We start from the raw sequence: 13,177 nt of genomic DNA, 5'->3' as shown, positions 1-13,177 counted from the left end.
AATGTTAGTTTGCAGTTAATTTATATATTTATGTTTTATTTCATCATTTTAATAATTTTTTCAATTATTGTACCTTAAACACAAATTTTCAGTTTCTTCTATTTCGCAATATTTTAAGTTTGCTGCGTTTTTTTATATGTAATGAAATTAATCATTTATTAATTTAACACTTTCTAATAAAATATTTTATACTTAGATCACAGATCAAGTTATTTCAATATATGAAAATAGGAACTTACCATAGAAGAGATTAAGTAAACAGAATTTTTTTAATATCCAATTCATTTTTTCAGATATCCTCAGTTCTATTCGTTCTATTTTAAATATGCTTCAAAAAATTTTTTAAGTATCACTACCTAACACCAAAAACGATAAAAATTCAACTAAAACCAACTTTAAGGTTTGGCAACTCGATTTATACTAAATTTCTTCTTCTAAAACTAATTACACAAATATATTGGATTGATAAAATTAATTTAAAATAAGTTGACGCTTTGTGTCCTTAATAACTCAATCCGAAGCCACTCTAAGTCAGATATGATTAACAAACTCTGGCTCTCAACTGCGAACGTCAATCAAATTCTTCAAATGTATGTTTTCTAACATAAAGACCCGCTGCCAAGTGCAAAACTGAAAAATTGTTAAATTTATAAAAATTTTATCGCAGTTTCAAAGGGGGTCGCAAATCACACTGTGTTAGAGACATTCTTATCTGAGTTAGAGAACCCCGCAGTTAACTGGGTTATGAACTACAAGTGTTGTGATTAAATCACCATAAATAAAACGTTGGAGTTGGAATAAATATAATTATTTTTACAAAGAATGAATTAAAAAACTGTCTATAAAATCAAAACTTGTTACAAGACGGACAGACGGTCAAAAAATTGGAAATCACAAAAGGATTGGAAATCGAGCAATATACTTCATGAGACTAGTTCCAAATTTCTTCCCTTCAATTAGTGTTTCCTTCAAATACCAATTAATACATATTAAATGTAGCTAAGCATTTACTAAGTTTGATCTCTAACATTCATCCGTATTTATATATAGTAAAATGTGAATAGAAATATTCTAGATCAGCATCAAGTTTTAAATGTCAGATAAAGGCTTTGAAGCATAAATTACTTAGAGCAAGTACTACGACATTCGTACGAATGTCAACATCTGTGAGGCAACACACAATTGGTTATTAAGAATTTCAATTCATTCATGGGTGTTTGTAAAGATCTACTCTGTTTCGGAATGCAAGTGACACCATTTGTCAATTTTGCAAAAATAAAATCTAAAGAATTGTAAAATAAGATAACGTATTATTTCCTCAAGTTTATTTAAGTTATATTTGATATATTCATGCTATTTAAGTTAAATTATTTCATCAATCTTGCAAAAGCGTTATTATGCGATGATCTTGTTTTACTATATAACAGTTTAAGTATTCATTCGAACTTATCAAGTCTTATGTAAAACATATGCCTTCTGCAAAGCATTGAATCAAATTACACATAAATGAAGTCAAAAACTCTCATATTCATCGACGACTCGACCAAATGATGAACTTACACCTTCAATATAAGCAGAACGAAGGCAGAATCTCTTCAGTTATTATTTCTCAGGTTCTCAAAGAAACTTAAGAGACATAAAGTATGCTATGTACACAAGCGCAAATCATCTTACAGTATTATGAAACAAAAACTTTATACCCTCCACCTTTTCATTTTGGACTAAAGAGGTATTCTCAATTCTGCCCATTTAGTCACTGAATTCACCTGCTCGAAACCTACAACCATGGGTGTTAGTCTACATAGTATTGTGAGCGTGTCTCTGCATTTTGTCGGGTATGTCGTTCTTTGTATATCGCATACCCCCCACCCCACACGATATTTGTGCATCTTTTTGTAAAAAGGCACAATTATCAACTATTCAAACACATTCGTTCCTATTCTCCAGCATTAACAACGTATATAATGTAAATGTGATGATTCCCTAACACACATTTTACCCGCAATGCCGCTAACTGTCGCATTTTCTTAAGTTTAAATTTTCTTTTAATATTTCTTTCTGAAATTAGTTGATATAGTTCATGTGGTCTAAATAACGTAATATCAAAAGCGACTTAAACGCGTATAAAGCGTGTAATGACACGGATTTTCCATTATTCTTTTGCTGGGATATCCTCGCCGACAGTGAAGGTTGACAAACTGTAAAGCATTTAAGCAAAATTTATATATTGTTTTTTAATAATTTGTAGTAATATACTACCTCCATGCGTTTGCACATATACTAATGCTACACATCGACATTCATATATTTAAAAATAAAGTAAAGTTGCTAAAATCTGCTTAGTTTGACCTGGTCAGAGGATATATACCCACAACCACTGTCCAATTTAGTTTAATGATATTAAGCTTTCACATTTGGTTTGTTAGCTATTGAAATTCACCATTTTAGCTGTGGTGTTGACTTACTTTATTCACGCAGCTAACAGCTGTATATAAAAATGATCATTTTTTAGAAATTAAAATTGATATAATGTTCTGAAATATCAGGTTCTAACATTATAGCATTAATGGGATATGAAAATTCTTCTTCCATGAATGTATGATTACATATTCAACCTATGATATATTAAAGTGAGTCATTCAATTCTAAATCACTTTTAAGAATGCATGCGCACAAAAATTAAAAGTACTTTGAAGGTTGTGCTAAGTTAATACATGAATTTTGTTTTTATATATTAAAAAACATAAAAAAAACTTGTTTGTAATAAAACTACACGAATGAAGACTTTTAAATTTATATTTTATTGGTAAAATTATTAAGTGTGTTACAAATGTGAGTTGGATCAAGACTGACTTCTAAATCTTCTAAAAAGAACTTTAGAGCATTAGATCTTGTGTTTATATTTCATACAATTGTGAAATGATACAATTCTTATATTTATGCTTAGAGTGCGATAAGTTATGGAATGCAATTATTACATTTGTGTTTATGTTTGCTTTTCACTGTGGCGCGGTGAGTCAAATGACACTTTGAATTCAGCGGCACAGAATGTTTATGTTTACATTATTGATACTTATTAATTATTTAGAGCGTTTACGCACAAGAATTAAAAGCACTTTTAAGGTAGCTGTCAATCAATCAGCTGTTTAACAGAAAACAGAAATGTTGATTTTAAACATTTTTAAAATGAATAGAGTAAAACTACAAATTGTTTTACTTTTATTGCAAAAAAGAAATATAAGCAAAATTGTAGAAAATAATAATGAAGCAACAATGCAGATTTTTAAAACATCTCGTAAAAAATTTACAAAATTACGAGAAATGCGATTGCAGCTTTTTAATAAAATGGCAATAAGTTCCGCTAATGAGGCTTTAATGAATGTAAATGTTTTTATAAAGTTTTTCATAAAATATTTAGAATGCATTTTTGTTTTTAGCTTCCACCACGAATAAGAACTTTTAGCAAAAGGAAGAGAAGTTCGGAATGGTGGGATGTTGAAGTTCTGTAGTTCTATGACGATGAACAATGGATTGTTGATTTTAGAGTGAATCGACAAATATTTTTCAGGCTTGTAGATTTACTTAAGGATAAAATGGCACCAGCAGAAAATACTTTCGTTGAAGGGTTGAATATTCCCAACCTGAACATATGTACAATCGACAAAATTTGTCGTCCGGACAACTTATGCGAGATCATATATGCGCGTACTTGGCGAGAAAATTTCCACTTCTACATAGAAGCAATTAAAAAAATAATGTAGAAAAAACCAATTTTAAATTAATTAATTTATAATTTTTTTTATAACTAACAATATAATATATATAATATAATATATTTATAAGAATTTGTGCTTAATGACAAATTTAAATAATTGAAAATAATAAACTTAATTTAAACTAAACTAAAATGTTTTAAATATATAGTTATCATTACGGTAAAGTTAAGATTTTCAAATAGAGAATAAAAAATAAACAAGTTTAATTAATTTAGATTCTGGGATGCAATTAGGCTTTTTCTATATTTTTTGCCGTCTAACAATTTAATTATTTGTTTTTCTGCAAATATTTTAATTAAACATTCTTCCTCCTCTTTCATCCAATTTTTTCTTTTCATTTCCTTTTTCTCCATATTTTTAGTTATTTGGTTAGTGTTATGTGTAATAAAATTCAAATTATTTGTACCTATTTACTGTTAACAGCTGACAATTCAAACCTTAAACTGCTTTTAAGGTGTTTACGCAAAGATTAAAAGTGACATTTCTTACTAAAAGTGATGTTAAACTACATTTAGTAAGCTAAAAGTGCTTTTAAGCAAAATTCAATTTAGGGTGTTTACGCGATCTTAAAATCGATTTTAAGAGCCTTAAAACAACTTTTAAGGCTCGCGTAAACGTAGTGATTGTCCATTATAGATATTTATACTTTGTTGCCAATATTGAAACTTATACATTGTTGGATATTTATACATTGTTAGATATTTATACATTGAAGTTTAGATGTAACTCATGACAATCAACCCTTAAAACTGCTTTTAACTTTTTACACAATGCTTAAAATTGATGTTTTTAATCACGTGAAATGCTGCAGCATATTTTAAATAATTATTGAAGTTTAGATGTATATGTATTCATTATAACCTTATTTTATTGTAAACATCATATCATGTTGAATAATATACGTTTACATTGTGAGATCAAGAAAAACCAGATTAAGTTAATCTACATTTTTAATCTCTATGCATTGGAGATTAATTTTGACATTTCTCTTGTTGTGTTTTGTTTCGTGTGTTTGACAAATTTCTGTAAATAAAGCATTTAATTACAATTTTGCACAAAAAAATTGTATTATAAATTTAATAAATAGTTTTATAACAAGAACTTAAAAAACTTTACTTATAATTATACACAAAACTAATATTAAAGAAATTTATTAAAAGTTTACTCACTTCGGCATTTTCAAATTTTCAATGTTTGTTTTGAACAAATTTTGACATTTCTTTTCTAAGTCTTTAAAATCGTAAAAAAAATTACGATATTAAGCTATTTTCAGAGTTGCACAGAAAAATAATCACCATTTCAATGGAGATTTAAAATTAACCTCGACCAAGAAGAGATTAACTTTTATATGGGAAATTTGAGACTAAGCAACGAAACTAGTACTTTAAACTCGATTATTTCTTTAATCTGCTTATAATCTCACAATGCAAACGCCGTATAATGTTTAAAATCGATGAAATTCTAATAATTGCTTGTGGAAAATACATCCATGTGTGTTATAAATAAAATTATAATTTTGAAATGGTGGTAGCCCTAAATAATTTGAAGTAAATGTGCGTCATTTTATTTGTTAATTTGCGTGCTAAAGCATAAGTGCTGTTTTGATATTCTGTTCGTTTTTGTGAAATTCAATTTATTTGTAAAAGTTTTTAAACAAAAGAGCACAATAATATGCCAGGAACTACGCAGAAATATCGCAATTTTGTTGCTGAACCAATGGGTGAAAAGGCTGTAACTGAATTGGCGGGCATTGGTGAAACCCTTGGTAAACGCCTTACGGATGCAGGATTTGACAAGGTACAGTATGATTGCGGATTTCAAAACAAATTAATCTCAAAATATATTTACAACGAAGTTATAACATTAAATTTGATGTTCGCTAAGTGAAAACTGCAATGAAAACGCTTTTTTTTATGTTACAGTAGCAAACTGCAAAATCTAAAATGTATATAATTTCAGGCTTACGTTGTTCTTGGGCAATACTTGGTATTAAAGAAGGATGAGGAGCTATTCAAGGAATGGATGAAAGAGACATGCAATGCCAGCTCTAAGCAGGCTAAAGATTGTTACAGCTGTCTCAACGATTGGTGCGAAGAATTCTTATAAATATCCTAGAAACAATGCACAATAGACAAAGCGAAGAACTTGACATATTTTACTATTATTTTGCTGGTTAACATTTCATTATTTTTCTATTTTTCATACTTTTATAATTTAAAGAGTCTATATTTAAAATTTCCATAATCGTATATTTTTACTTATGACACAAATGTGGGTAGGGAAGTTAATGTAGCAATTTATGATTTTTTTAAATATCTTTCTTCGTTTTTGTCTTAAATAAATATAAGAACAAATATAACAATTTTAATAGTATTTAGTTTATACTTTTGCTTCGACGAATTACTTGTAAATAAAATTTGCAAAATATGAAAAAACTTTTGTTAACTTTAAGTTAAAAATAACATCTTTGTATTGAATAAATTCGCGTATTTGTGTAATTTTATATGTGACGTCATGCTATAATAATTTGTTGATATGAATTGATTTTGTATATTTAATTGCATACCGATAAATTTATTTTATATCAATATATTTAGTAACAATAAAAAATAATATAATAATAATGTGTGAAATGTATATTATTTTATAAATATGATAATTATAGTCAGTTATAGTAAAAAATTAAGAACGTAACAGCTGTGGGTGTAAAAGGTTTTAAGCACTATTTTGTTACACAAATGCAATTTTCGGTTACGTGTACTGAAAAGTTAAAATAGCAACTCCTAAAAATTGTTAATCATTAACTATAACAAAAATTGAATTCCCACATGTACAAAAAAACCGCCACTTCAAATTTTATTTACGATTTTAGAAATATATCCGCAAGAACGCGTGTTCTATGTGCAACCCCTCGAAACTCAAGCTCGGTATTCATGTTAGATCTTGACGATTTTTATTGGATGAAAACAATATATATTGTGCCAATTAAACGTTGCCGTATAAACCTGTTGCTATACAAAGAGAAATTTCTTAAGGTAGGAAAGTTATATTTTCGGCACACTAACAACAACGCTCTTTATTATTATAACTCCTTATAAGAAGCTTCGAAACGGAATTTACTAATTTAAAATTTACTAATTAAAATTTTAGAAAAACCTAATAGGCTCTGGTAATATTTCAAATTTTTTATTGTTGGGGTGGAGCAATGTAATTTTAATAAAATCAGAGAACGTATATTTAGTCGGATAGCATGATCTACTGGTCAGATAGTACTTGGAATACAAATTTGGTTGGAGCGTTCTTTCATTCCTATAATTGACTCTTATACGCTGACACACCTGACTAAGAGCATTAAGAATAAATGTGAAATATAACAAGACCAGAGATGTTATAACTTGTTGGTACAATAAAATGTATAAATAAAATTTATACAGTACTTTTTAAAAGCTTTTTTTTTTCAAAAAATAACTTTCTCCCAAACATATCAACTGGGAGCTTAAGTAAGATTTAGTTTATTCATTTTTTTTATTTCGACAGCTGAAACTAATGCAACGATGAAACTTTACTTCTTGTTGCAGAAAAACAACAACAGTAGAGTATTCTCTTTTACAAAGGCATTGTTAAATGGTGTTATCTTAAAATTTAATTGTTGCAGGCATAAAAAATTAAAAACTTTAAATTGATTTAAACGTCTACATGAATTAGTTATTTTTGGGTTTGACTTGATTAAAATTCCCTTTTTTGTCTTTGAATAACAAATAAATGAAAGTTCACGTTTTTAAACTCTAGATTTTTGGAAAATTAGTTTCAGTTTAATCTGTGTATCATTAATATTATTTGACAATACGTAATTGGAGTATTCAGACGTACTCGGTAACTCAGTAAAGCTTTAAAGTCTTAGTAACACTTATTATAAAGCTAAAATTCCAACATTACCGAGTCAACGATTTACAGAGCCACCACGTCTAATAAACTGTTCGATCTTCGATGAAAAATCAGCTGATTATTTAGCTGATTATAAGTTGTTGCACATAATTGACATCAAAATTTGAAGTTTGAAGTGTGTGAAATATAAATACATAAAAATATTAATAGAGATGAATATTAAAAATAACTACAAAAAATACTATTAAAAACCCTTTGCATTAAAAATATTTATGTGAATTTAAATTTTACTTTTCACCGCTTTTCTTCCTATTTTCATACGTTTGTGTGAAACAAATAGAGCAAAAACAAAATTTTCCTTGCCACTTTAATTTTACAACACTGCCGAGAAATATGTAGAAAGGGGTTTTTTATTTCAGACTTCTGTTATTTTATTACTTCAGTGAGTAATACAGTTACCGAGCTACATCTGAATACCCTCAAAAAAACTATCATCATATCCGAGAATTAACAAATTAATATTTATTAGTGGGCAACTCTTTCAACACTTAATTCACATGTCCGTCTGTCTGAATACATGGCTGGATCCCTAGTACTCTGCAATGCACATCATACATATGATATGTAAATAATTTGAATTAACAATATACAATATTTCGAACGTTTACACTTTTATAATTAACTCGATAAATGTGTAGCAATAAGTGCAAATTGATTCAAATATTATACATATGATTACTATGCAATTAATAATTATAAAACTATATAGATCAGATATTTTGAAATAATAATTTATTTTAATAGCTCGCTTTTGCAAATTGCACATTTTTACATTCATATAAGCCGTGTTAAGCAAGTATTATACTGGGTTTACAGAAGTTTTGTTTGTAATTTTAGCTGTCCATTGTTGATACATTCAATGCAAAATGAACCTTTTTTACAGATAAAATTACAAATAAAACTTTAGTGTGAATCCAGTATTAGAAATGATTATATTTATTACTGTAAATATAGCTATTGGCATAAAATTAAATATATTAAGATTTTAATATAAAGTTATCGTGCATTTTATATAGGTAAAAATGTATTATGTTATTAGGTATATAATTAAAAAGTTGTTAAAGAAAACTTTGTAAACAAGAGTTCATTGAATAAAAACATAGAGTTTTGCGATTTTATACATGTATGTTCTATAATTTTGATATTAAAATCAGTAGATTGTAAGTTTTTAAGATTGCCATCCCAACATTACCTAATTAATATTGAAATTTAAAACAATTTTAATAACTTATGCTAATCACAATACTAATATATTAATATAAATGACAAACTGAAATTTATTCAAACGAAAAATTAGTAGACCACTTTTTTCTACTTTTTTTATTAATCTATAAGGACGTAATATTAAATATCGTTTACTGAAAATAGCAAAAATAAATTAAAAAAAGCCTGCACCAATGTTTTACGAAATCTACTACTTTTTATTCAAATTAGTACTAAAACTAACCCTGTGTATATTCGTTCAATTTACGCCATTTTTTCAGTTGCACACAGCATTTCACACACACCCTCGCAATACAACGAAATGCTGAAAATATTTTTTTCTCTGTTTAGCTAATAGAAAACTAAAGCAAAAATAGACTAAAATGCTTTTTTATTGTTCGCTTTAACGAAAAGATTCGTGATGGAAGTGTAAGATTTTCTACATTGAAAGGTTAAGCGATGCTTATTTTTTATTAAAAAGTAAATAAACAAAACAACTGTAAAGACGTATAGTGTTGTATATAAAATAAAATGCTTAAATTATTTTTATTTATTTAAATAAAAATTATAGCGCTTATACAAAAATGTTAAAAAAAGAGCGAGTAAAAAATAAGACGGGATAATATAAAGGAAAAGTTAGAAAGGGAATTGGAATTTTACTTCCGAACAAGAAAAAAAATTAATTAAATCGAATATGGTGAAAAAGAGAAAAGAATACAAAAAGAAACAAAATTTACATGATAATGAAATGAAGTTTTTGATTGAAAATTTATATTTGTTGTATTGCACTCTGTTGTGCAAATAGTTTAAACGAAATATTACGAAATGTGTAAAACTGCAATTCAAATGTCAAGATGTGCACGTAAATAAAAATTCAGTTAAAATTGTGCATTTAATCCAATAATAATAATAAAAAAAATAGACTAATACTTATTGCAACCAATGTGAGAACCTATTTCATGCTGTTTGCTTTTGTACATTTATTTGTCGAAATTGTTGAAAGAAAGAAAAAAAGACGTACAAGAAATAAACGATATGTTAACGAAGTGAAATTGATTTCTTTGATTTATCAACAGCTACTAAGCTACATCGCCTAACAATAAACGTCAACTAAAGCAACGTGCAGTTGAAAGCTCAACGAACTTCAAATTACATTTGGCCGTGTTTTTTTATTCTGTTTGTTTTTGTATACATTTAAATAGTTAAAGTTTTCCATTTTCTTATGACCGTCCCATTTGCAAAATCAACAAATTTTGTTAAATTGGCAACACTTGTATAATGCTATATTTATGCATACTACCTAACACATTCGTCAAATTTGCTCATTCACAAACTCAGGTTGTAATACATGGGGAAGAGCTGACATCAGTGCAGTTTATTTTATTTATTTTAGCTGTCTGCTTTACTCAAGTGAGAGTGCAAAAGTATAGTATACTTTGTGTTTGTATTGTAACATGCACTTTAATTAGAGTTACCATTGTTTTATATATAAGGTGTGTAATATGTTAATTTTCCTACAATATCTGTAGTGTAAAGAAATTTTTATTATTTTCAGAAATAGCAACGATGATAGATTATTATTGTTTTATTACTTCTATCTTTATTAGTGATATAGTGGTTTTGATTTACGTATGAATAAACTTCTTCCAGTGACAGTGTGAGGAGTTTTGCATCCGGAAAGTTATATAGTAATATAAAATATTATAATGTTTAATGTTAAAAGTACAGACGTTTCTACCAAAAAAAGCTTCTTATAAGGATTGTATTTACTGATTTCTTATGTTAATGGAAACATGTTTTATAATACTTTTTTATTTTCAAATCAAAATTGTGAATTTAGTGATTCTGCAAAGATCTAATACGATGATGGTGATAATAACCATATGTTATCTAAATATAAATATACATTTTAATGATAGATAATAGTATAATATAATTCTAAATTTGCTATGTTCAAATAGTAACATAGCTTAAGGTTAAATAAACTGAAATTTCACAAGGATGCTGTTTATTTTTAAAAATACTTTAATATCTTATAATAATATCAAAAAATTCAAATAATTCATATCTTAATTATATTTTTTATTGAAAGGAAGTTGATTGAAAAAATTTAAGTTACATAAATTTATGTGAAGTTATAGCCTTTTTGGACATTTTGGATCAGAATATTGTGGTATGTTTAATTGGCAACTCTTAAATTTTTGCGTATTTTTTATTTTGTCCATTCTGCTTTCATTCACAATTCGTTTTTTTCTTTACTACACACGTCGTGCAAAAACTGAATTGTACACTTCAGAGTCAAAGAATTTTTCGACGACTGAACTGTCACATTTTGTGGTCACTGAGACAATTGGAAATATGTAAACTAATATATAAAATAAATTGAAATCATAAATTGGTTTTATCTATTTAAATTATAATGAAAAAGAAACAGTAAAATAAATTAAATCATTTTCAAATTGTGCTAAACTGTATAGTTCGGTGTGGTTGCTTTGCGTCCTATTTGGAACACTCCTAAGCCTAATTTTTTTTGTTGAGTTGAGTGAACGTGCGAAACAAGGAGTAAAATATTTCCAAGGCGCTTTCAAGCCGGTCAATGTCTTTTTGTATAAGAAATAAACGTAATTTTAATTACTTGCGCAACTTGACTAAAAATTGCGGTGGTCACAAAGGTACTTAAGAAAAAGTTTTATTTACTTAATCACGCATACACAGTAAATAACAAACAAAATCATATAATTTTAATTATAGGAATACAACTAGATAAATAATAAATATAATTATCAAAATATTTTTAACGGCAGGAATAACAATTTTAACCTCACAACATAAGCAATAATACTAAGTTTACTAAGTGTTTACCATTTCGATCGTGTTTGTGTAATTTAGTCGATTGATATTTTTATAAGAGTTTATTTAGAAAATATAACGTTATTATATAAAATACAAAACAAAAAACAAAAAACAAAAAACAAAAATTTTTAAATCGAATTGGAAACTAAAAAAACGACACGTTAATATATACACTGCAACATTATTACAACCAACGTAATTATATCAAAATTTTAACAAATGGGCACTAATTCAGGAGCCACCACTGGCATTAATAATAAGCCAGTAGGCGGTACTGGCAGCGGTGTCGGTGTCGTTGGTGTTGGTGGCTTAGGTGGTGGTGCCAATAACGCTACAGGTGTTGGGGGCGTTGGAACTGGAAGTAATGGAGCTGATGATGGTAACGGTGGACCCGGTGGACCAAACAATCAACAGACTACACCACAATATACAATTCCAGGAATTTTGCATTTCATTCAACATGAGTGGTCAAGATTTGAATTGGAAAGATCACAGTGGGATGTAGATAGAGCGGAATTACAGGTGAGTAGTTTATTACTGTAACGCAAAAATATGAACTTCTCAAATAAAAGAGTTGGTTTCTTATTATTTATTTCATATTATGTATATAGAAGTTGTAGTTATTTATTACTGTTTTTAATAAAAGGCACTCGGAGTTGCCTTACACAACCTAAAATTTAAATTTGAAATTAATTCAGAGAAGTGATTTTCCAATGAAACTAAATTTCTCCTATGTTAGAGTTGTCAGTCTGGAGAGATGATTTCAGTTTAATTCAAATAGAATTTTTATTCTTATGCTAGTATTGGTTGTTTCTAAGATGCGTTTATTGAGTTTAGAATTCTAAAATAACACTAGTTAACATGAATTCTAAATATCAATAAAATAATTTTATCAAATTTTTAACATTTTTATGTGTATTTAATTGCCTTACATTTTATTGGTACTCTTCCTTGGTTTCGATTTATTTAACGAACGTTTTTGCTTAACAATAAGAATTTATCAAGAATTTAAACATTTATAAAACACTAATTTCACTCTTAAAAATATATCCTGAATAAATTATAAGCTCAAACTATATTTTTATTGGTCATCTTATTCTTAGATGTCTTCGTTCGCAGCTCTTTAAATCATACATACCAATAAAAGTTACTCTGAATAGGTAATAGGTCATCAACTTGCTCATTTTAAGAATGACTCGATAAACTACTATATTTGCGTTTGTTTTAAAATAAAATAAGAAGGATAACTTCATTTGTTGTGAGTAGTCATTTAGTTTAAAAAGAAGTACAGATGAAAATGACACTTCAGGATGAAAACCTCTTATAAATAAATTCAATTCAAAGTTCAATTTTTCTATATATAAATATATTATATAGTCGGACATTAACAGAACAGATTT

General features: G+C 27.5%; 2 protein-coding genes across 2 annotated transcripts; both read left to right on the top strand.

The window, feature by feature from the left end:
- Positions 1-5,332: 5,332 nt before the first annotated feature.
- Positions 5,333-6,150, top strand: LOC119689216 (barrier-to-autointegration factor). The gene is made up of 2 exons (XM_038103997.1): positions 5,333-5,573; positions 5,736-6,150. Exons 1-2 carry the CDS (start codon positions 5,448-5,450, stop codon positions 5,880-5,882), a joined length of 273 nt encoding a protein of 90 aa, XP_037959925.1. The 5' UTR covers positions 5,333-5,447; the 3' UTR covers positions 5,883-6,150.
- A 4,857-nt stretch (positions 6,151-11,007) lies between these two features.
- LOC119662582 (striatin-3-like) lies at positions 11,008-12,320 on the top strand. Its single transcript, XM_038072226.1, has 3 exons — positions 11,008-11,097; positions 11,221-11,596; positions 12,013-12,320. Exons 2-3 carry the CDS (start codon positions 11,521-11,523, stop codon positions 12,318-12,320), a joined length of 384 nt encoding a protein of 127 aa, XP_037928154.1. The 5' UTR covers positions 11,008-11,097; positions 11,221-11,520.
- The last annotated feature ends 857 nt before the right edge of the window (positions 12,321-13,177 follow it).

Source organism: Teleopsis dalmanni, chromosome X (genome assembly GCF_002237135.1).
Source record: "Teleopsis dalmanni isolate 2A chromosome X, ASM223713v2, whole genome shotgun sequence".
In the NCBI taxonomy this organism is placed as follows: Eukaryota; Metazoa; Arthropoda; class Insecta; order Diptera; family Diopsidae; genus Teleopsis; species Teleopsis dalmanni.
Note: the sequence above shows the minus strand (reverse complement) of the source record. Positions and strands in the feature narration are given on the sequence as shown.